At 34.8% G+C, this 25,782-nt stretch overlaps 1 protein-coding gene across 4 annotated transcripts; it reads left to right on the top strand.

Annotated features, from left to right (window-relative positions):
* Window positions 1–789: 789 nt before the first annotated feature.
* LOC108952816 (villin-2-like) lies at window positions 790–25,609 on the top strand. 4 transcript variants are annotated; one of them, XM_065108272.1, is made up of 23 exons: window positions 790–986; window positions 4,541–4,668; window positions 4,826–4,925; window positions 6,952–7,017; window positions 7,135–7,371; window positions 7,463–7,640; window positions 7,724–7,856; window positions 10,747–10,906; window positions 10,984–11,146; window positions 11,235–11,335; window positions 11,429–11,587; window positions 14,284–14,352; window positions 14,430–14,498; window positions 14,645–14,782; window positions 17,425–17,553; window positions 18,924–19,071; window positions 19,193–19,203; window positions 19,304–19,444; window positions 19,528–19,653; window positions 22,928–22,993; window positions 24,081–24,348; window positions 24,706–24,938; window positions 25,040–25,609. In XM_065108272.1, exons 2-23 carry the CDS (start codon window positions 4,613–4,615, stop codon window positions 25,151–25,153), a joined length of 2,865 nt encoding a protein of 954 aa, XP_064964344.1. In that variant the 5' UTR covers window positions 790–986; window positions 4,541–4,612; the 3' UTR covers window positions 25,154–25,609. The 4 variants fall into 4 exon arrangements, with proteins under 4 accessions (XP_064964344.1, XP_064964341.1, XP_064964343.1 ...); XM_065108269.1 differs by having other exon boundaries at window positions 4,523–4,668; XM_065108271.1 differs by having other exon boundaries at window positions 790–1,143.
* The last annotated feature ends 173 nt before the right edge of the window (window positions 25,610–25,782 follow it).

Raw genomic sequence — 25,782 nt, 5'->3', positions numbered from 1 at the left:
AGTTTGAGATCAGCCAACTTCAGTGAATAAAGTATCAATTTATAATATTTAGGAAAAAAGTGATTTAAATCAAATCATACTTAAAATCTTTTGTATTGGACTTAGTTACCCAATTCACATGTAATCGACAAATAATAAGATTAATTTCTGACATTCTAGCCTAATTTATATTTTTTTAACAATTCTTAAATACTCAATTAGGTTATTCAGCCTAATTCATGCCCCCATTAACATTAATTCCTCATATGTTTCTCCTTCTCATTTTAACAAATTATATTATATATTTATTTATTTCATAGTCAGTGACATGTGACATATTTCTTCAAAACCTAAAAGAAGCTGAAACTCAATTTTATATCAAAATTCTTTAAGAACTCATTATAATATTAAAAAGAGGAGTTCTTCAATATTATGTCTTATATAATTCCTAATCCATTATATACTTTAGTTAGAAATGATTAATAAGTGCTTGGATGTATATTAACCACAATCAACAGCACTTCAACCATAGGCATAATATATTCTACCTATAATAGTTGTATGTACATATCATCTTACTGTTTATATATATATATATATATATATATAAATGTATTTATTATTTTAACTTTTATATTATTAAGTTATGAAAAAAAGGGAATTTTCTTCTCCATCCCTCCTTAAGCTGCACCCTCTCTTGAAACACGTCGCAACGGCTCTATCTTTCTCGGGTACGGCGGTATGCGCAACGTTGTGGTCATCGCATCCTTCCCCTAATTTGCTTCGGACATGGAGTTGCTGGGAAAACAAATAAATAAATAAATCGAAGCGAAAAAGTGCTGATAAAAGCGAGACATGTGATTGCGGGGGACGGAAAGAGGGAGTGCGAGGCCGATCATTTTGCCCCTTCAAGCATCCCCACTCTGTGTCGCCCGCCCCCTCCGTCCTCGCCTCGTCCTTCCACTCCCGGCCGATCTCTTCCCCTCCTCTCTCACGGATCCTCTCAAGTACGCCCCTTATTTCCTCCCCACTTTCCTTCGATCTTGCTGTTCCTCTCGTCCCGGTTTCCGGTTGGGCGGCCCATCGCCCCGTCTCTCCGCGATCTTTCTCTTTTGTTCTTTTCTTGAATGATTCGAGCTCGAGAAGTCGGAATTGGAAAGCTAGGTTAATTTCTGGTTTCAAAGATTTCTCTAATATGTCTTATCATAATTCTTGGTTTAACTTAAATGGTTGTTGAATAGCTACTTTGTGGATCGGTGAAAACCAATCCAAATTTCTTTTCCTATTTGACGAGAGCCAGTTGTGTTTCTGAATGTGTATCTGTTACATATTCACCTTAGGACTGCAAAGTTGGTTGCTTGAAATTTGATACAGGGATACAGAAATGATTTGAGATCAATTGATACCCGATATCAAATCCTGTTCAAGACATTACGAGTACCTTAAATAACCTGATGATGCATAAAGTGGTATGCTCATGTGCAGCTCAAATGGCTGAACAATTATGGCATAAACTTCAAAGTAAAGCACAAAGAGAATTCCCAAATATCATTGTTAACTTGAGGTTGTCTTACTAGATGATAAAAGAAGGTGAGAATTTCTTTTGTAAGAAGATCTTTAGGATTTATTACGGATCATCATGTCATGTTGATCTGAAAGGAAAATTTATTAAAAGTTTGAGAACAGGTTGGATTTTGTGGATATGTGCTTGATATCAAAACATACCTAGAGCAAAGTTACCTTGACCTGTCTGCCTGAGAAGTTGATGTAGACTATGAAAAGTGTATGATATCGGCATGATAATGCTCGGTGGGTTCACTTCTTGCAAAGGTTGTAAATCAATGCTGAACTGCCTTTTGGATGTTTGGAATACAAGTGGTTCTTTTGCTAGATTGTACTTGTATAGTTAAAATGCTGTGCTATTTTTAGCTTTTCAATTTTTTCACTTGAAGCAGGATTGCTTTTCTCATCAAATGACTGAAAGATCTGTTCCACACCTTCGTTATTTTATCATTTGTTGTTTTCCTTTAAGCGATGTATTTATAAAAATTATTTGCTACCAGTAATATTGTGGTACAACTTCATGCTTTATATCTTTATATCCTAGCATGTACTAAGAAGCACTAGCTGTATACCGATCTGCAGCTGTTATTTTGTTGATGTTATTTATGCATCACTTACAAGTAATAATCACAACTTTGACCTGACTATTTTGATATGTTGTAGTTAAGAGCATATAAAATTAGCTTGTTAAGGCTGACCTTCCTGAAGTGGTAGTCCAAATTATTAATTTAGAGGCCAATGGTTCCCTCTTTTCTCGAGAGCCAAAAGAAGATTGGAAATTGGGTTCTTGATGTACGTTTCTTTATTTTATTTTTTTCCGAGATGGATCTTGATTTTCTTTTTTTCGTTGTCGGTTAGTTTCTTTATGATGCTTGTTCTCTTGTGTTCTTCCGTTGATCGATCGCCCTCCCGATCGTTAGGAACTCCAGAGTTTATCCATCGGATATGCTCTGTCGAGCCTTGATTTTTGGTCTAGCTAGGGTTTTCGCTGTTAGGACAAATTGGTTTGGCAGCAAGACGCGTATCTAAGGATTAGTCAAGAAAATCTTGAGGATGATCGACTATCAAAGATAAAAAAAGATTCTTTTCTTTCTCCTTGCCTGTGTAATTATTCGGTTTTGACTTTCTGCATGTTGCTCGGACATGTGGTTAGTTGTGGCTTCAAACATGTTACAGTATGTGTCTAAGTCATCTTTACAGACTGACTTGACACAGGCATGCCTTTGTTATGGATGCCACACACTTCTGTCTATTTTCTTTTATTTTATGTTTTGAAACTTGAGGTGTAGTGTCAGTCATATCACAGTCAATATACAACTTATGAAAGCAAGAGTTCATCATTCGATAGTCTCATGAATCATTCAGGTAGACTGCGTGACCTACTAAACCGAGTCATAAATTAATTCAGATAGATGGTAGTGCATGAATTTAAAGTTGAAAGGATTTTTTAAACATCATTTATCTAGTTTTACATGGCATCATATTCATACCATCATACATACACTTAGTGTGAATGTGTATAATCAAGATTACTATCAACAATTTTACAATCATCTTTCGAGCTAACCTGATAAGACTTTATTTCATTTTCCTTGTATAACGCCCTAGTTTACTCTCAGATTGGATGTGAAAGGGCAGTTGAGTCGGTTTATAGGGAGTATTTATTATTTGATTGGGCTTAAGTATTTCGGGCTATGAGTCAGTTATGCTATTGGGCTGGGTCATGACAAATGGTGTACTATCTGATTTAGTATCTGCCACGGTGGACCAGGGTCCAAGAAAGGGGTACTTGTGGAGGGAACCAGTTTATCTATTAACTTCAGTTTAAACATTGTGGATCACATGATTTAGGGGGTAATCAAGTTAATAAATCATTTATCTTGTGGGGCTGGGTTGTGACAGTTTGTGATACGAGTTTACCTCTGAATACTTGATTTTCTTTGGCTGTGGTCCATATTGGAGCACTTGATGTTTTCCTAGCGCAATCTGGTTATTTTGTTTATTTTTTCAATCTCTAGATGACACTTCTGGATAAATATCAACAGGGCACTTGAATGGCTGGCAGAGAATGGTCATTTTAACTTTTAAGTATGGTTTTCTTACTTAACTAGGATGAGAACAATCAGTATTTGGCTCTTCAAGTGATATATCCTTTGGTTGGTCCACTTATATCTTGGCTATTGGATCTTAATAATGTAGCTTGCTGATAGCAGCTCAAGTCTTATCTTATTATTCATGACTTCACATCACATAGTAGTTTTAATATTGGATTGATTATGAATTTAAATTGATAAAATCTGAGTCAGGAATATATGGAGGTGGAATTCCATATTACATTTGCTGATTCTAAGATTTTTCTTGTCCTACATAAATAGGCATTGGACCATCATGACTTTAGTCGTCAATCTAAGAACTTCTGTGGTCTGTTAGAAAATTTTGACTGTCTGAAAAAATAGGACTGAATCATTGACAACCAATGACTACCTAAGCAAAATAATCTCAGAATCCAAAGACTTTTGAAGTTTAGAAATTTTAAAAAAAATCTGTGGAACAGTACCTAACTTTCCCCCTTGAGTAATCTATATGAATCCAAGCTATAGTTCCTCTAGAGTATTGCACGCCCTGCCTTTCCTTCTCTGGACTATCCATCTGCTGTTGTGAGCAATAATTACTTCAGATAACATGAATTTCACTGATACTGTTCTTTTTGGTGTGTTTTACGTGGCATCTTCCAGCTAAGTGTCCAGTCATCAGCTTGCTAGTTCCCACATGTACATTTATCCGTCCTGCTTGAGAAAAGTTATAGAAATGCTATTTTATATAATTTGGTGGTTTAATGATTCGCTTACTGCACAGCTGACTTGTGTTGACCAGCAACCTGTTGTATAATTTTTATGGAAAAACCTGTAGATGAGTTGGCCACAGTACATATTAGTTCTAGATGATTATTGATTATGTTATTTTCTTCTGCTGAGTGCAGCTTTTTTCAATTATTCAGTGTTCTGAGCACATTCTGAAATTGTGAAGACATCTTGTTCCATTGTCGTAGTATAAAATCTTTCAGCATACAATGTCTAGTTCTACAAAATATGCTGATCCTGCGTTTCAGGGAGTTGGACACAAAGTGTATCCTTATAAGAAATGTTATAAAATGCACCATGTGGGCAAGTTATTGTCACTATTGGTTGCACAAATTTTTTAGCTGTTCTTTTACTCTTCAAATTGTTTTTCTTTGTAGTATCTTTTGTTTTTTTAATGTGAGCATTTACTTAACACCACATAGAGGAACAGAAATATGGCGTATTGAGAACTTTCAACCAGTGCCTATACCAAAGTCTGATTATGGTAAATTCTACTCTGGAGATTCATACATAATTTTACAGGTAATTTTTGTTATCTTCTCATTATTTTTCTTTCTTTGCCTGAGAACTGTTGCTTTGTTCTTCACATGTACAAGTTACGGTTTCTAGAACTTATACAAAATTCACTCGTATTTTCTGACTGATAATTTGAACTTTTCAACTAAAGAATTTATATTATCATAGATCATTATTTTTAGTTCGTAAAATAGAGTCAATTCGGTGTTAATATTTTAATTACATTTGTAAATAATTTTTTAATATAGAGCACTGTTAAGTAATTTTTTTTTAATTTGTTAACTTGGAAATTATTTTATCTCAAAAAGAAATTTTTAAGTTTCAACCGAACAAAAAAATTCTGTTATCTTTTTTTTTGTTTTTTTGTTTGGATAGGTTTATTGGCATGATTTTGATAGGAAATGACCCTCCTATCTGGGAATTATCCAATTTAAAGAGGAGAATATGCCTCCAAGGGGAGAATGAAGAAAAAGAAGGAAGAAACAGAGATCACCATCAAACTAAATTAACTTTATTGCATAAAAGAGAAAATAACATCCAAGCATGATCTCTTGGTTTACGTCCTCTGATATATGTTCACTAAGAGGTTGTATGGGAGAAAACTTTGTCATCAACCAACATTAAAAATAGAGTCCTCTGGGACTCTTCAAATATGGCTCATGGTTGGATTTGTCTAACCTATTTTATAATCATATTTGATTCATACACCGAATAAACTCAAATCAGGACTCTACATTCTAATATAGCTACAAAGAAAATTGATGAAATTATATACAATAAGAATAGAAAGATAAAGTCTAAATCTACTACCACTAGGTTTGAGTGAAAAGCTTTGATCAGTGTTCTCCTTGCCTGACTCGACTGTAACAGTTTGAGGAAGGATTGCTCCACTCTTATTCCAACTGGGATTGAGTTGTCTACTACTTTTCAAAGCTAAAGAGTCCTCCCTTGTGCTAATCCATAGGAATCCTTCTTTGACTGAGATACTGTTTACCAACCAGGACCAAGCTCATATCAATATATATAGGTTTTTTTTAGCTGAATTTTTTGAATTGACTAGGAGCAGGGTGCACCAATCTGTAGAAGGGTGCACCAATTTGGGAAGTTAGTTCACTAGTTTGGGATATGATGATGGATTGTTGTTATTTCTTGGTGGAAAATGAAGTCTTTAATTAATCATAATGATCTTTGAAGAGATACATGCTGGTTCTTGGTTGTAAGGTTATTTTGTGACCATTAATTGGGATGCATTATCAATTGTGAAGGTGATTAACTATGAGACAGTCACAAGGATGTGACCTATTTCTCATATTGCATTGTTCATCTGGAAAAAAGGATTTAAAATTAAGTATGATTATGTAATTGTCGGTATAGTTTGTTGGATCATTAGTATCACAACTCCTTGAGCCTTTTCATGTGGGTCACCATGTATTGAGATGGCTTATTTTGTGCTACGAGATGGTATATTTTGAAAAATAATGAATTCTGTGTTAGATATGAATTTGTTGGGCATTGACAAGGTTATTATATCTTGAGTTGGGAAGATTGTAACACCCTAATGGTTCAGTGATGTTGGTTCTTCTTGTGGTTACTATGACTAGTTGGGCTTACTACTAATAACTTGAGCATTTAGAACCATTTGGTTGAGACCTGTCCTTTCCAAATTAATGTGCGAGTAGGTCTATCAGGTCTTGTCAATAGTTGTTCTCTTTGTTATGTTTAATTCATCATCTCGTCTACTTTGTTTGGCAATTTTTCAAGCTAAATCAGAAGCGTGGAATTATTTGATATTTTAGCTCTCTTTTTAAAACTGCATTAGATGTCTTCACATGGTGTATAAAAATGTAATCTTTTAAATAAATTGAAATGTTGCTCGACAATGAAAACTTGGTGTATTTCAGAAGTGAAGTTGTTTTAGCTCTGATCTCTCAAGAATCATCCATAATGGCTAACTACAAATGTGCATGACGACTCTACACCTTGATTGCTGCTATCTGCTTCATATTTTTATGTGGTGAGTTGCTTGTTTCAGACAACTGGCAAAGGTGGCACCTACCTTTATGACATTCACTTCTGGATCGGAAAAGAGTCAAGCCAAGTATGCTAATTATGCTCAATGATACTGTAAAACGATTTGTGTTTTTATTTTGAGGGCCAAGCAATAAGATACATGTTCAAACTTCAAATTACTTATTTTCCTTATAAATGATCACAGGATGAAGCTGGGACTGCAGCAATCAAGACTGTCGAACTTGATGCAGTTCTTGGAGGTCGTGCAGTTCAACACAGGGAACCCCAAGGCTTCGAGTCTGACAAGTTCTTGTCATACTTCAAACCATGCATTATTCCTTTGGAAGGAGGATTTGCCTCTGGATTCAAGAAGCCTGAGGAGGAAAAGTTTGAAACACGACTATACACTTGTAGAGGAAAACGGGTTGTCAGAATGAAGCAGGTGCTATATTTTTTCCATGAACTATTGCGTGACTTTTGATGTTCAAATTTGCATTGCATGCATGTGGTAATTCCTGGAATTTCATTTGAAGGTTCCATTTGCCCGGTCATCACTAAATCATGATGATGTGTTTATCTTGGATACTGAAAAGAAGATATATCAGTTCAATGGTGCTAACACAAATATCCAAGAAAGAGCTAAAGCTTTAGAAGTTATACAATATTTGAAGGACAAGTACCATGAAGGGACTTGTGACATTGCGATCATTGGTGAGAATCTACTTCTTCTAGAAGATATTCTGTACATGTATGCATATTGTATCTTCTTATTAACAGATTTTTTATTGTATAAGATGACGGAAAATTACAAGCTGACTCAGATTCTGGTGAATTCTGGGTCCTTTTTGGTGGCTTTGCACCAATTGGCAAAAAGGTGGTCAGTGAAGATGACACTGTTCTAAAAACCAGTCCTGCAAAGCTTTATGGGTACTTTTTTTACTCTTACAACATTGCATGTATGATTTTTCTACCAAAAGCTAGCATCAATTCTGTTATACAAGTTTGTCTCTAGTTTCCATATATCTTAATATTGCTCGTTATGTGATCAATGGATCAAAATACTGCTCATATTGGTTGGTACAAGATGGTATTTACTGGTCCAATGACCAATTGAAATGCAAACTGGGCAAACAATTTTGCTTGCTTTGGTTTGGTATGAATTGTCTTGTGTGGTAAGCTCACTGTACCAAGCTTAGTGAGCAGTTATCTGATTGTTGCTGAATTGTACTGGGCAGTAAGCCTATTATCCGATGCCTATATCAACTTTTAATTATTTCTGACACTGACACTGGTTGCAACTATGGTCTTTACTTGAAAAACATCCTTATAAAATGTGATAATGCTAATGTAATTTGTTTAATAAAAAATCTCATTCAACACTCTAGGACATTGATATTATACATCATTTTATTAGGGATCATATTAATAATCATGATATACATTTAGATTTTATTGACACAAAACATCAATTAGCATATATTTTTATTAAATCATTGAATGAGGAACAATTTGATTTTATCATAAGAGAATTAGGCATGTTAAATCTTCCAAACACATGAATTCTTCTCATATGATTTTTTTTTAATGAATCATTATTTTGCTTTCTCGCTATTTATGACTTGATTGATCTCTCATGATTTAAATTTATCTTTGATCTTAATATCTTTTATGTTATGATTGGAACATTGATGTAAAGGGAGAAAAATTGCACCATTGTATTCTTTCCTTCTTTTTGATAATGACAAAGGGGGAGAGAGAAATAGTAGCTTACACATTTCAAAGAGAAGCAAAAATTTGTTAACTTACACATCTTAAAAAGAAGTAAAAACTTGCTAGCTTGCATATTTTAAAGAGAAGTAAAAACTTGTACATTTCTCCTTTTTGTTGATGACAAAAGGTGAGAAGTTGACTGTACTCTTTGATGATTTGAAATTTTGATGATATGAAATTATGTATGCAATGATATCTTAACTTATGTTTTGAAATTATGATGTACCTTGATGATTTTGAATTATGTAATGATATCTTAACTCATGTTTTGAAATTATGATGTACCTTGATGATTTGGAATTATGCATGCAATGATATCTTAACTCATGATTTGATATTATGATACATGAAATAATTTTTTAACTATGCATATGATGTGTACTATGATGTATTGCATATGACTTTTACAAAGAAAGTCACTATGATTAAAATTGTTTCGACTTGAATTCCAAGACTAGCATTAAAGGGTTATCATTTTTTAAATTCGAGTTTATTTCAATATGATATATGGACAGAGGGAGTTTAGTTAAAACTCCGTCATCAATTGGTTGTAATCATAAAAAAGGACGAGATTGTTAAATCTTGAATTTTGATGATGAAATCAATTGATGAGTTTATGAACTAATGAGCGTTTGAGAAAAGTGACGTAGGACAAACTTTGATCATGGAAATACAAATAACTGAAGTAGGAGAATCAAATGTTGGGCCGAAGTGCATCATGTCATAGATCGGGCATTGGGCCAGAAGGATCGAATATTGCGCCAAAAAGATTAGATGTTGTGGGAGGTCAACATGCCGAAGGATCGGACAATACACCGAAGGAAAGGACGACGTGTAGAAAGTTTGGACGAAGTGCCGGATGAACTAATGACATGTCGAACAACGTAGGCTTCATGATTGTAATCGTTGTTTTGATCGAAATAGTTTAGAGTATAATTAAGTTGGTTTTGAGTGTAACCATGCTTACTTAATTAGGAGCTCATTGGGCCTAAATCAGGGTTGAATTGGGTCTATTGGAAGGCCAATTCAATGACTTGAGGTTGGGCCAGGTGTTGGCACCACCAGGCTAGTCATTGGTATTGCCTATGAGCTGGAAAGTACAAATTGTACTTTTTCGAAAAACTCGATGGTGGTACCGCCCGGTATCAAGCTGTAGTACCGCCTAGACTGGCGATGGTACCGCCTAGACTGGCGATGGTATCACCAGAACACAGTCTCCCAGACTGTGTCAGGCGGTGGTGCCGCCCAGTGCAGGCGATGGTACTCGCCAGTACCCTGAAAACCCGAGGATTTGAATTTTTGATTTCATTTTTGAAGTCATTTGGGGTCTATAAATACTTCTCTAATGCTTGCTTGACAAAGTATGAAATGCTTGTGATTTTGAAGTGTTGTAAACTCTTAAAAAGTGTTGAGCCTCTTCCTTCTTGAGTCTAAAAGTTATTCTAAGGGAGGTGAGAGGTCTTTTGTAAAAGAAGGGTGTAAGAGTTCTCTCCTAAACCTGTAAAAATGAGAAAGAGTTGTAACAAAGGTAGTTAATTTTCGCCCATTGAAAGAAGATCGATAGTGAAAGCCGATAGCCTCGAAGGAAGATAAATCGGGAGTGGACGTAGGTCAGGACGACCGAACCACTATAAATCTAGTTTGCATTGTTTTTTTTGTCTTGATTTACTACTGCATATTGATTTATTTAATAAGCAATCCTTACTCGCACCTTTTGTTAATCACATTTTCGATACAAATTTATTAATTGAAATTTCAAACCGAATTTTTTTTAAAAGCACTAATTCACCCCCGCCCCCCTCCCCCTCCTCTTAGTGCCTTTACGATCCTAACACTATCGACATATCGATACATTATACGTTGAATGTAGTTGTTGATGGCTTATTTCTTCTATATGATAATTAATAGTAGGAAAAAATGCATTAGCCTAGTTGGTCTTTAGATTTTTATTGATGCCATACCACCATGCATGTTGATTCTCATCCACGCTAAAAGTTATACAACAATTAAGGAGTTGACTGATTGTAACATACAAGAACTTTTGTAGTATTAATGATGGTCAGTTGAAGTTGGAAGAAAACAACCTTTCAAAAGCAATGTTGGAGAACAATAAGTGCTATTTACTGGACTGTGGGGCTGAGGTTTTCATTTGGGTTGGCCGAGTGACGCAAGTTGAAGAGAGAAAAGCTGCCAGCAAAGCTGCTGAGGTAGGGTATTTCTTTTCTTTACTCTATTTTTTTTCTCACTTCATCGTTAATGGCGTTCTTAATGACAAAAAATTTAGGATTTCATCATCGGTCAAAACAGACCAAAAACAACACGCGTCACTCAAGTTATTCAGGGTTATGAAACACATTCATTCAAGTCAAAATTTGAATCGTGGTCAGCTGGTACTGTGACAGGAATGGGAAATTCTACTGGAGAGGAGGGACAAGGAAAAGTTGCAGGTACTAGTAGAAGATTCTGTAGAGGAACCAACTTTTTGTGTATTTGTTAATTGTTTTAATTTGTCTTATTTGCTTGCTGTCTTGGTAGCTTTGCTAATACAACAAGGCGTTGATTTTAAGGGAATCTTAAAAGGCTGTCCGGTAAATGAGGAAATTCCTCCTTTGCTTGAAGGCGGTGGAAAACTTGAGGTTTCTTTAATTTTCTTTAGCCTGTAGATAACTGCACATGAAGCTAGTTAATTCTTTTTTCTTTAGGATCCTAATTTCTGGAATCACTTTCAGGTTTGGCGCATTAATGGTAGTGCCAAGAACCCACTTCCAAGGGAAGAGATTGGTAAATTTTACAGTGGAGATTGTTATATTGTGCTTTATACATATCGTTCTGGTGAGAAGAAAGAGGACTACTTATTAACCTGTTGGATGGGAAAGGATAGTATTCAGGCAAGTGGCAATGACCATGTATTTCCTGAGGAAGCGAAAGAAAAACTTCCATTCTCAGTTCTTTTGAGTCATGATGTTATCAAAAGCTTTCTATGGTGCATCTACCCTCTTAGAAGCAATGTGGTTTGGATTTTGGATGCTTATAATCCATTAAAATTGCAAACTTTGATGAAATTAATCTGTTAGCTTTATAAGAGTTGCTAAAACCTGTACAAGTCTTGAATCACTAATTACATGTATATTATTTTATGATATTGCTTGTTCTCAACTTCTCATAATCTTTTGTCATGCTTAATGAGATGACTGCATCAGCGCCAAGATTAATTATTAAGCAATTGCCACCCTAGATTTTATTCAACAAGGTCCGTGACTAGGAGTCTCAATAAACTCTCAACCATAGACTAGTTGATCTATACATTATTAATTACCATTCTAATTTATCTTTGGTACAGTAACTTGCAAGTTATCATTATTCTGAGCAACGTTCTAAATGTTGGTTCAATACCAGTTTCAAAGTCTGTTAAGACTGATACAGTACCTAGATTTTGGTTGGTATCTTGACCTATTCTCCTAGCACCACTGAATAAGGTAAGAGCAGTATTCCAAACATTAGTGAGCTGCATTTATTTATTGGCAACTTGGTCAGACTAGTAAATATCAGTTAGTATGTACTGGTCCAATTGGTATTTCAAACCATGAGTTTTGAGCACCTCATCCTTTGAGCTTGTCACACAGAATGGTTGATTCCCTTTCTCATTGGCACATTTTGACCTGACATTCACACTGTTAGCATTTGACCATCTTTAAGTACTGTAATAATCTGGTAATACCCTCTAAAGCAGATTGAGAAGTCACTTGTAATGTAATTTCAATTTAGTAGAACTATTTACCTAATGTCTCCATATCCTGCCTCTGTAGGCAGAGAATGAATCCGCTGTCTCCCTATAGTTTGCTGCCAAGTTCTAATGGTATACTGAACTAGAAGAAGATGTAGCAGTAGAGAATGGTAGTTTTCTTCTTTTGTTTTCTTTTCCTATATATTATTATTTTTGTATAGTTCTGATATCAATCTTCTATCTTCTATCTTCTACTTCAGAGAATTGCACACTATTATTTTTGTCTTTTAGATTGTTAACTTGTCATTTTTTTCCTATTGAAAGCATATCATCTTCCTGTTTTGGTTTTTTTGTCAAAACATAATTTTTTTTCTAGTTTTATTTTAAAGCCTATTATTTTACTTGAACTGCTTGTATATTTTTTCTTTACTCTTGGTGATCCGGAGATTATGATTGAGTAGTAGATTGGTCATGTGAAAAATTTTTCCCCCTATAATACTTATTTTTTAAATGTCAAGTGTTCTCCCTTAAGTAAGATTCTATGTACATATCTCTTAAAAAAATGAGATCATATTGCAAGTATAGCCTTCCAAATCTGATTGTATTGGTATATAATATATCTACAACCTGGGCAAAATTTTATGAACCATTTCTTGTTGTGTTGTTCATATTGGTAATAGGTGTACCAATCACGACATTCATATATCAAACAACCTTTTAGTTTCTCTTTTGTTGTACTAAGGTGTATCATGCCATGCTGGTTGGTATGTGCTGGTTTGATAAGATTCTGAAATGTTATTGCATTGTATTTCTGATATTGCAGCACAATTGTCATTATGTCCTCTATCTGAAATAGCTTGCCAAAGCTCGAATGATCTTGATCATTCTTAATTAATAACTTTAGTGACTTTGGACATGGTTTAAGAGAAGTTTTGTCATTTCATCCCATTTGCAACTTAAATAAATTATCTTAGTAAATTGCAAGTTTGCAATACAAGTAACAGATGATGAGGGGAGAGGGTAAAACGAGGGGTTAAAGATTACGTGTGTATATAGGATGGTGGGATTTCTCAAGGGGGTATATGAAGTTCTTTTTTTTGTGTGTTGGCTGCACCATGAACACCTACAATTGCCCTATGTTAAAACAACTTTTGCCCAATGCTAGTGTTTTTGAGTGTTAAAGATAACATTAGTTGTTTGTTTTAATGTCTAACTGGACCATTCCTTGTCATGCATCATAATGCATCAGCTGCTGGCACTTGCAGTCTTGGTCAGTGTATGAATTGTTGGCACATGCCATGGGTGGGGAGAGGGTTTGAGAATTAGGAGTGGTTTCTCCTTCAGAATTGTGATTGACAGGTGGGAAACAGAATGTAGCCAGGTTTTCTCAACCGGAAGCTGGTGTCCAAACCTAGAAACAGTCACCTCGTGAAAACGACGAATTAAATTAGGTGAAACAGTTAAAATTTGGTGATTATTCGTCAATAAGCTAGCCTGATATGGATGTGACTCTCTGGTCATAATTGAATGGCATGTATGCTTCATGATCCTTGCCACCAGATTACCCTTAAATCTTTCCCCATTTAACAATACGACACAGTTTTAGATATTTGTATCTAATATTCCTGAATGTCCATCCTAATTTATCTTAGCCTTGGGATGGTTTTAAAATTGTGTACTTGCATATTATTTATCCGACCCACTTATGGATCTCCCAGGTTCCAGTTCATCGCTTGTTCCAGCCAAGGTTGCATTTCTAGTTGTATTAGTTCCATAACTTGTACTGCATCAACGGATCACTGAGCTTGCTGATTAGGCTTGCTTATTTTGGTTTTGTAACATGATATTGTTTTCTTCTAGGATGATCAACTGATGGCGACTAGGCTGGCTAATACAATGTGGAGTTCCTTAAAAGGAAGACCAGTGCAGGTTTTTTATTTTCTTGATCTCTTTTTCAGAAGATTAGTAAGTAGCAGCAGTTTTATTAAAGATCATATGTACTGCAGGGCCGCATTTTTCAAGGGAAAGAACCACCACAGTTCATTGCACTATTTCAGCCCATGGTTGTCTTGAAGGTATGAACATTATGAGATATATGATGTTCAATCTGGTACAGGGAAGGAAATCCACATGATTTTTCTCAGATTTGCTTATATCAGTCTTGTATTGCCAAAAGAGCATGGGTTTTCTATCTTGTTGAGTTCAACTTTTTCTTGCATAGGGTGGAATCAGCTCTGGTTATAAAAAAATTGTTGCAGAGAAGAACCTGAATGATGAAACTTACACTCCTGATGGCATTGCACTAATCCAAGTATCTGGAACATCAGTCCACAATAACAAAACTGTTCAAGTTGATGCAGTATGCTCATCTGAATCTCATTCATTAGTATATATTATCTGTTTGAACCTTCATTCTCGACAAAATTAGTTTTGTGTGAATGGTTATCTATAATTGTAATTATTTTCTGCTGTTGTCAAAATTTAGAAGGAGTAATTCATTATGTATGCAGGCACGAGATTGTTAGTTTTGTGGTACGAGGAACAAGGAATGCCGTTTCGCATACGAACCTGTATAAATCATTGGCCAGACGGTATGTGTCAGTCGGGGCCGGTGTTGTTTCAAATTAGAAGAAGAAGAGGAAGGAGTGGTGGACGAAGAGGAGGTATGAGGAAGGAAGAAGAGGAGGAAGGAGGAAGAGAAAGAAAGAAGAGGAGGCAGTGGAGGAAGGGGAAGAAGAAGCGTACCAGTTGGCGGCATATGACGGGCGGCTACGGCAGCTGCATGAGCCGAAATGGGAAGGGCTCATGTTCGGGGTGACGAGGGCTCACAAATGTGAGCCCTGAAGTTTTTTTTATTTATTTTGTTTTCAGAAGGTTCAGACTGGACAGCCTGAGATGGGTTGTCCGTGTACTGTTGAGGAATGTGGCATATCATTGGTGTCATATCGGACTGGGTGAAATGTCAAACCGTGATGAGGAATGTGGCATGGCATGTACTGTTCCATGCGAGTTGACATGCTTGCTGTGATGGTTGGCAGTGCAGAAGTTTAGTCTGGCCATGTGGCAGGATAACTACTGCATTTTGGCTTAGCACTACACATGCTAGTTGGTGTTGGCCAGCATAATAATTATTATCTAAAGAACATTACTCAGGGACATAACAGGATAAATGAAGATTTTTATTCTCTCTTTTTTTTTCACATTTAAGCAGTGTCACTATTTGTTATTTTTTCACCAAATAATTTACAACTTCAGACTACATGATGTCAACACAGCAAATTGTTTCATACTTTCCTTGATACTTCTTGCTGAGAAATATTATCTTATATAGGCAAAATTTTGAGTGATTTACATTTTTTTTCTTTAGCTTTGGCTGTCATTTCAATGGTATAGATAGAATTGTAGTATTAAGAAGAGCTCAAATGTGAATTACTTCACAGTAAGTCAATATCAAGCTGCATATTGTGAGCTTGCTAGGTGCTTCTAAGTGCTGTGTAGCTTTCTTCGAGTAATATGAAGCAATGATTGCCTCACTGGTGGAAAACCCTACTGGACGTTGGTTGGATCAGTACAACATGCCTCTATGAATGATATACAGGCAAGACATAACACACTGTATGTATAAGTAAAAAGAGAATAGGAAAGAAAAGGAGGAAATTAGGAAAAGGGAAAAAAGTAGGGGAACAAAACATGCTCATCCAGTCTTTTTCTTTTCTTTCTCTCCTTTCCCCACCTTGATTTCGATGATTAAGAATCACAGGAGGAAATGGGGCCTGTTTGGGTTTTGTCTGAAAACAATTGAAACATATTGGTATATGAAATGCCTTACAATATTACTTAAATCTAGTCATGCCACAACCTGGCATACACATTGCGTAGTAGGGATAGTATGCTGTAACTATATAGAGTGACATTATTGCATTGTATGGAGTTCAATGATAGGTAAAAATCCATACAGACGAACCAAAATATATAGGATATTATGGCTGTTTGTTGTTGTTATCATACATAGAAGGTACTACTGTAACAAAGCCAGTTCTTTTCCTTGCTACAAACTTTTATAGGTTATATAGGAGAGAAACTATACATCCTCGCCTTAGCTTACTTCAAACCTTTCTTTATGTTCATGCTAGATTGTCCTCGAGTTTAAATGACAGTTACCTTCTCCAGTGGTCAATTGGAATGATCATTGAATGCAAGGTTTGTCGTACTATGACATACCGCTTGGTACAGGTGTTACATCAGTACACCCTCATATATCATGTGTCAGTATACTCAGTACAGCTCGATACATACTGTATCGACAATTGATTAGTATATCGGTACAGATTGGTAAGATGAACCATGATTTAATGTTTCAACTTATTAGATGAAAATTAAACTTGAGAATTTCAAGGGATTCAAGATTTTTTATTGTGTGTTAGGTTTCAGTTACTTATGGCTTTGTTATTGTTGTTGTTAGGTTTCTGTTAATAAAAAAATTATAAGCAAAGGTTTTGTTGTCCAATTAAACTTAGAAGTAATGCTATATTTAGAAGACCTTGGGATCGTTAAGTGTATTTATATTTATATCTGAGTGTACACTGTTAATTCTCACATGGAAATTAATGATTGTTGTCCAGTGGAACATGCTTAACCATTTCTTCAGCCAGACTTATCCCTGTGATTGAATTAAAAAAGGTGACTAATCATTAACTAGTGAAACATCTGATTAAATGCGTGACTAAATGTTTTAGCATACCCAAGAGAAGCACAAAATGATTTCACCTTGCTCTTCACATGCCTTCGGTTAGTCATCCGTGGTTGCAATGGTTTTTTGAGGTGGCCAGTCCTCATATTTAGCTGTCTTAGGCAGATTTTCTAATATTCATTTTATTTAACAAAATCATAATTTTCATTTAGCTTGACATTTCAGTGGAACATTCTTCATATCTACATTTGAATACTAGTTGGATACATGAGCTCTACGCTTTTCATTAACATACAATTTTACTGTTTTAGGTTGCAACATCATTGAGTTCTACTGATTGTTTTATTTTGCAATCCGGGAATTCATTATTTACATGGCATGGAAGTTCAAGCACTTTTGAACAGCAACAGTGGGCTGCACGAATTGCAGAATTTTTAAAGGTAAACTATCCAAAATTCTGTACCAATTTTTTTGGTTCATTGTCACCCTTTTTACTCTTGTAATGTTGTCAATTGGGATTACTGTCTACAATTACGTACATTTCGTTGGCCAATGGGCAATGGACAGTTTATGTAATAGGCAAAGAAATAGAATATATTGAAAAATCAATGTAGTTGGCTGCTTGTTCAGTTTCACAAAAAGGAACTTGTGGTTTGGATTGGATTTTGTTTCATCTTATCCTTGTTAAAAGGCTTGGTACTAATTTCAAGCCGGTCGCTGCATATTGTTTTATCATAGTTCAAGTTGGTAGATTTTCATGTGAATAATTTGAGATGTGGTTTCGGTTCACAACTAGCTCTTAAATATCAGTCTAATGATGGATCCTATTTAAGTCTTTGCTTAACCACAATATTTATGACTTATAATTTGAATGGGGGTTTGGGCATATGGGATTTATCTTTAAATTTTAACTAACATGTAACAAGGAAGTTTCTTGGTTTAAGCTTTGGTTTTTGAGAAGCTACTTTTGCTTTGGCCTATTTGTGACTGGGTGTGAGTGTGCCACATTTTGGTTTTTGAAAAGCAAGCTTTGACAGCATCAACATTTCTACGGTAGTACCTGCTATGGAATATGGATATCTTGAATCGTTTGTCATAACAGTAACAAGTACATGTAACGTATGATATCTGTTTGAATAATTCTCAGATACATGTTAGATACTTTCTTGAAGTATATATTTAAATAATTACTAAAAAGATTGTATACTTGAGGATACTTGAAGGAAACTTTTGTGGAGAAGTTGTTTTAGTTGAACATTGATTATTTTGATTATAAATACGAATATATGATTGCATGAATTATCTATACATTGTTTATAAAGCATTAATAAAAGAGATGGCCCAATATTCAAGGCTTCTACCGATGTGAATTTTAAGGGGGATCAATATTGTATATAGTCATATTCTTGCAACCATAGATTGTTGTCATGATGTGAATCCTAATCACTTAAAATCACAAAGGAGAGCAACCTTACCATGGCACCAAGGCTCGTTCTTATAAGATTAATACAATGATTTTACTCCTTGCACTATAAGTCTTATTTAGTGCTTGGCATACTGTGTTACGGAATTTTCATGATGAATAGGTTATGGATACTATTTGTTTACAGTTTGTCATGAATCATAATACTTCATATATTATTATTTTTTGTTGTATCTGTATTTGTCACTGTTAATATCTAACCCATGTCATTCACATATGTGTACATGCATGCATATACAGGTGGACACGCAATTAAGATTATATAGATCTAAGAGCAATTACTATTGCCAGCTTTATAGATCAATAAGATTCTACTTTCTCCTGCAGCCAGATGTAGCACTAAAGCATGCCAAGGAGGGAACAGAAAGCTCTGCTTTTTGGTTTGCTCTTGGTGGGAAGCAAAGTTTTACAACCAAAAAGGTCACACAAGATATTACTAGAGATCCTCACTTGTATACATTTTCATTCAATAAAGGTTGGTTCAATTTAGGAAATATATCTTTAGAGAATTTTCTTAGTTTTTGTGTATTTTGTTTTTTTCCTGAACTTAACATAACCAGAATTTATGTTTATTTGTGATCATGACGCTGCTTCAGGAAAGCTAGAGGTGTGTGACTGACTGCTTTCAATTGTGATACATGATGTGATAACTCATGTATGTGGTACACTATCTCATTGTGCTTGTATATCTCCCCAACTTCTTGCAGGTGACTGAAGTTTATAATTATTCTCAAGATGATTTGTTGACTGAAGACATGTTGGTTCTTGATACCCATGCTGAAGTCTTTCTCTGGATTGGACAGTCAGTGGATTCCAAGGACAAGCAAAAGGCATTTGATATAGGACAAGTATCTGCAGCGACCTTTCCATTTATATTTCCTGATAGTGTTTTTTGTTGCAATAATATAATTTACTAAAAACTTTTTTTCAGAAATACATAGAGCTTGCAGTGTTGTTCGAAGGTTTATCTCCAGATGTACCACTTTTTAAAGTCACGGAGGGTAATGAACCTTGTTTTTTCACGACATATTTCTCTTGGGACAGTGCAAAGGCTACGGTATGATTTGCAGTTTCCTTTTTGTTATTTGGATTTTTGGTTAAAAAATTGGATTTTATCTCTCAAATCTTTATTGGTTGTGAAGAACATTGATAAATGTATATTTTGCATGAGGCCTGATGCAAAGGTTTGTGGTCCTACAAAAAAAAAAAATGAAATGACTGATGCAAGCTGGTAAAACAGAGGTCAAAGATGGAACTTTAAATTAGTTGGATCAGTATTTCTGATTAAGTGAAAATCTGGATACAATATTCTCTTATATATCTATGTTAACAATTAATTATGATGAAAATCATATGATTTTTCATGTAAACAAGAAAGGTTTGAACTTGAAGTTCAACTTTGCTTGACCTAACCAAATTCCAATTGTTTTATTCACTTCCACCATGCAATGACTCATCCTCTACTCTCTCGGATTTGATTGAGGTACTTCCAATTTCCAACCTTAGTATGGTATATGGACATAGAATCATTACCTTCTTTACTCATCTTGATCCATTTTGCTAGTATTGTTTACTTTTCTGTATTTGAGTAATTTCTATGGTCGATGTGAATCTATCTTTGGCCCATTATAGATAAAGAAATATATATTGTTGAATCCATCGATCGTAACTCTTTCCAGCATCCATGGTCATGGTAAAGGTAGATGAGCATTTGTTTATTGAGAAAGTGAGCACACAATTGATGCTGAGTTGTGATTTTTCTAATTCTATTGGGCTAGGAAAATGTATAGGTTTGGATTTAATTTATTGACCATATGTATAGAAACTCTGTTCTTGGTACATCACTTATATATGATTATCTTATACATTCTTTCTTCTGACTTATTTCTTTTAAAAAAATCGGTTTCTTCTCCAATCTTCTATCTTTTATCATTGGTATTTAGGACAAATAAAGAACCTTCAATTATGAGGAAGGAGAATCCTCTTTCTTTTGTTGTGCTTGAGCCATCTTGATGATCTTATTTATGTCCAGCATCTCTTCTCCATATAAGACAATTTTTTAATTTGGATATGCCAAGAGATTTTAGAATCACTAACCTTATAATTTTAAAATTCAGCAGACTGCTGTTTATAAAATGTAAATAAGTTTCATAGTGCAATATAAAAACATCTGGCTGGAGTTCTTAGGAGTATTTGGCTTTAGCTTGGCCAATATCGTACAATCTAAACTTTACTGAAGTACTGAGGATATATAACATTGCTCCTTGGTTATAAATATTTTCTCTATTGGTGAGGTCAAGTTCTTAATGTCTGGCATGTCTGTTACAAAAGCACATTTTGTCTGGCAATTCAAGATTGTATTTGGGAGTTCAGTTCAGGTTGATAAATAACAGTAGATAAACCCTTCCATTTGACCTTGAACTTGCTATTATGCTTTATGATCAAAGTGACATTTGGGTAGCCCTGCCGGGTGACATATGATAGTTTTATCTCTTCCTTTCATATTTTGTTTTTTTGACATACTAATGGTCTTCCTTGTTTAAATAACTTAAATTACTCTTTAAACAGTGTTTAAGAGGCTCTTATTTTAAGCCTCATTTTAGTTGAGGCTCATAGGATTTTATTGAAATGCACCTTACTGTGTATAAATGAGCAGTCTGAAGTCTTAAGTGCCTAAAAATTATATCTCCCAAGTGTAGCACTTTTTTTGTTTGAACTTTTAAGTGTATATCTAGTGTCAACTGTTATTACTGTATAATTTCAGCTACCAATACTAGAGATATATTATTTTTATCCATTTTCTTATTGAAAAATAAAGAATTTTGGGGTTCAATACCTTGTAACTTCGCTACTTCTAGAAATATGATTGTTTCATGATTAGACTTGTTTATGTCATTATGCCTTTTGATCCTTTTATGCTTAAGTACATTGTTTTTCTTTCTTTCATACTCAGCGTGTACTTTTATCTGATTGTTTATGCAATGCTTGAACTTATAATCTTCATGTTATTGCAGTTGGCTTACAAACAAATTTATTAATCAGTGAATGGTTGGTGCTTACATATATTTCATCTAAGATTATATATGATCAATTTCTTCCTCAACGGTATGCCTTGTTTCATAGAGGTGTATGTCACTTAACAATAACTGTCAGGATTTCGGCTATGGAATGAGGAACAATATGGAGAACTAAAACAGTCGCAAACACAGTCATAATATAATGGAACTTGAAAAATCTTCAGCATTTATTTTTAGACAAAACCAATTTGTTCCTACAATATATTACTGTTGCAGCCATAAACAATTTCAGGGTAGCCATAAATGAATGTATACAGTTCCTAAACCTTGTGTTAGGCGTACCATACAAGTCAATACTATATTTTGCTGGCAGTCAAACTTGTTTGCATGAGATTACCATAGTTTTTTGGGGCCTTGGTGCTGTGAAGCCTTCTGTATCCCTCATCTTTTGTCTTTTTACACTATGAAATCATTAAAAGAACGCTTACTATCTGTTTGTTCCATCTTTAAACTCTTAGTTCTTTTTCTTTTAAGCCTAATCTCTCTGCCTTTTTTACCTTATTTCAGATTTATTTTCTCGTTAATTGCTGCTATTGTTACTTAACACTGTTTTGATATAATATTACATAATTCAAATCAGGTTTCTACTTCTATCTTCTTTAACTTGTACTATCAATTTCTATATCATTTATGCCACATAATCAACTTGATATGTCCTTTTAGATTTTCTTAGCCTCTCATTTGTGTTGAGTTTGAAAACTTTGTAGAGGGTATAATTATCTGAAAAAGACTCCAGAATTACACTGTCATTCATCAGAGGTCAAAATCAAACTCAACATGTAGCTATTTCCAGTTTATAGTTGTTGTTCAAAACTATCCTATTTATTCAATAGTAAATATAAGCTTTGTTGTTTAACACTAAATTTTTTACTCTCTGGATAAATATTCTGCAAATAAATTTTAGAAATTATAGACTTTCAGTAAAAACTTTTCTATCAAGAATTTTTGTCAGTTTTCTTGCTTCTTGCGCAACTAAACTTAGACTCCTAATCATATATTCTTTTCTAAATGCTATGATGTAACTAACTAGACACTTGGTTTTGGTGTGATCAGTTACCAGATTTTATGCTTGTATTGTGGAGAAAATATATGCAAAAAATTTGTGCTTCTTTGGACTCAAGCTAATTTTGCAACTTGCTTCACTTGCTTATATTGATTTAAGTTGTGTGTTGTACTAAGAAAAATGGTTTTTGATGCACACTGCATATGCTTAATACTAGCAGACATTAATATATGCTTCTACGTATGATTCAGATTCATGGAAATTCTTTCCTGAAGAAACTGGCACACCTATTTGGGGCATCCATTCATGCTTCAGAGGTATGTATATGCCAATTTTTTACTGTTAAACCCAAGCTATGATCAAGCTCTAACCGCTCTATCATTGAGGAATTAACTGATGAGTTATACTTAGTAAAATTAACTATCGGGCAAGCAAAAGAGACTAAAAAAAGGAAGAAAGAAAATTTGGGGTCTGAAAGCTTTTAGCTGACTTCCTAGATCTTGATTATGTCGTTTTAAATGATAAAATTATTTGTTTTCTTCTAGTAAGAAAAGGTTCACAAGTAATGTTAGTTCTAATCTTTAATCACTGGTTGTTGTTTTCTTTACCATAAATGATTACACATATATTCTTGTCAACTTTTTTACTTTGCTATTGCTTATCTGTAAGAACCCATTTGATCATATGTCATAATCTGCAATAATATTATTTAAACCTCGCCAAAATTCAACATGCTGGGTGCTGGACCGGTGCTATGTTAACCCTTCATTACTCGGTGGAATCCATCCCTTGCCCAGTTGACACCTGGCCATGTGATGTGCCATTAACACGTAGTAAATCTGCTATTAGTAACTTATTTCTAACATTTGTAACTCAATGAAACAATAGAAAAAAAAGTTGCAATGCATCTTTTCTTCTTGCAAGGCATGTTGAATATTTGATAATCTTTATATTTTTGAAAATTATCATTTTTGTATCCTAATCATTGGCTTGCAATTTTAATTGGGTAGTTCTTATGGATTTTAATTGATTGTAGCAAATCTGCTATTAGTAACTCTGCTATTAGTAACTTATTTCTAACTTGATTGATTTTAATTGATTTTAACTTGATTTTAATTGATTGTAGTAAATCTGCTATTAGTAACTTATTTCTAACATTTGTAACTCCATGAAACAATAGAAAAAAAAGTTGCAATGCATCTTTTCTTCTTGCAAGGCATGTTGAATATTTGATAATCTTTATATTTTGAAAATTATCATTTTTGTATCCTAATCATTGCCTTGCAATTTTAATTGGGGTAGTTCTTATGGATTTTAATTGATTGTAGCAAATGTCTAGTTGATACACATAGAGTTCTGGTGGTCTTTTCCACTTATATTTTTCATGTCTATGATTTGTTGCAGTCTAAAGACAAGTCTACTGGTGTGCATCATGGTGGAGCCACTCAGAGGGCATCAGCCCTAGCAGCACTATCATCTGCATTTAATCCGTCTTTAAACAATAAAACCACGGCACCAAAGCCATCACGATCAAGCCAAGGATCACAACGAGCAGCTGCAGTTGCTGCATTGTCATCTGTTTTAGCTACTGAACAAAAGAAGGGAGAATCAGAGACCTCTACAAGAAGATTTAGCAGAAGCCCTTCCCCTGTTCCTGTTGGGACCATAAATGGTATTATGCCTTTTTATATTTTCTGATGTTTCCTGTGTACTATAGACACTTTTTATTGTATGTTTCTATAGCTGTCCATGGAACTGTTCCAGTAGTATAGCAATTTGAAAAAGATGGACTTGTTTACAAATTTTTCCATTAAGTTGCTTTCTTGGAGAGAAGCAAAGGGTAAATTATTTTTTGAAAAACTAAATGTCCAATTGTGAGACATGGAAAATTTGGCATCGCACTAGTTCTTAGGAAACAGATATAAAGTCAAGTCATTTGCCTTGGTGAAAAAACTTTATATTACATGAAACAAAGTCCTCTTACCTTAATATTTGTGAGGATAATCACGGCTATTTTTACCTACTGCAGAGTCTGCAAAGACTGAAAGTGCAGGCTCGGAGTCGGGGGATTCACTTGAGATTTCAGCTGAGAAGGAAACCACAGAAGGGAATGGCATTTTATCAGATAGCAATGGTGCAGATTCAGATGTGGCAACAAATCCCCAAATAGATGAGAATGGGGGTGAATGTACATTCACTTATGAACGTTTGAAAGCCAAGTCCAGCAATCCTGTCAGTGGAATCGACTACAAACGCAGAGAGGTTTGCAAACTAAAGTCTTTCTTTCTTTGATTCTGATGACTCTTTGCTGATTAAAGATGTAGGTGTTCAGCTGCTCTGATTGGTTTTTTATTGATATTTAGGCCTACTTATCTGATGCTGAGTTCCAGACGACTCTGGGTATGACTAAAGAGGCATTCTATCGGCAACCCAAATGGAAACAGGATATGCAGAAACGGAAGGTGGATCTCTTCTAAGAATGTGCCTTCTGGAGTCAAGGGACCTTTTACGGCTCGCTCTACATTGTACCTTCACTATCTGCTTGCTTTGGATCCTTTCAGGTATTTGGTTGTTTGATGATCTGGAGACACATTATGAGTGGTACAAGCTTTGCTGCTATTTGTTGACTGAGAGATAGATGTATGTTTGTCGTGGGTGGGTGGGTTTGGGAGTTGTTGGTTATTCTTTTACTTGTAGCAGTCTCCAATCCAATTCATATAATTTGGTTGCTTAGCTCAGTTCTGTAAAGATCCATATGTACATGTAATGTGTTGGATACATATGTGTTATCCACACTTTATCGTGGATGTCAAAACACACTGTTCAAAACTCTCGTTGGTCGTGGAAGCTGTAGGCAGTGGTAAAAAGACAGCGTTTTCTGTTTTTGTAAATTATGACAATTGATTAAAAATTATGACAATTTTTTTTTTAAATTAGAGGTATTATTTAAATAGCCAATTCTAATATGTAAATTGTCAAAAACAAAAACAAAGAAAAACCCTGCAGGCGAGGGAAAAGCAACGGGTCCCACCAAAGGGCCCCAACTAGTCTTCTGGGTATATGCGCGGGTAGTTAATACGATGCCAATGTTAAGCAAAAGGCGTCG

Source organism: Musa acuminata, chromosome BXJ2-5, assembly GCF_036884655.1.
Source record: "Musa acuminata AAA Group cultivar baxijiao chromosome BXJ2-5, Cavendish_Baxijiao_AAA, whole genome shotgun sequence".
Lineage (NCBI taxonomy): Eukaryota > Viridiplantae > Streptophyta > Magnoliopsida > Zingiberales > Musaceae > Musa > Musa acuminata.
Note: the sequence above shows the minus strand (reverse complement) of the source record. Positions and strands in the feature narration are given on the sequence as shown.

Excerpts from the sequence above, each read along its gene's own strand:
- LOC108952816 (XM_065108272.1), top strand. The coding sequence starts at position 4,613 with ATGTCTAGTTCTACAAAATATGCTGATCCTGCGTTTCAGGGAGTTGGA. Across the intron at positions 4,926-6,951 it reads ATTCATACATAATTTTACAG|ACAACTGGCAAAGGTGGCAC; the intron begins GTAATTTTTGTT and ends TGCTTGTTTCAG. Across the intron at positions 7,018-7,134 it reads TCGGAAAAGAGTCAAGCCAA|GATGAAGCTGGGACTGCAGC; the intron begins GTATGCTAATTA and ends AAATGATCACAG.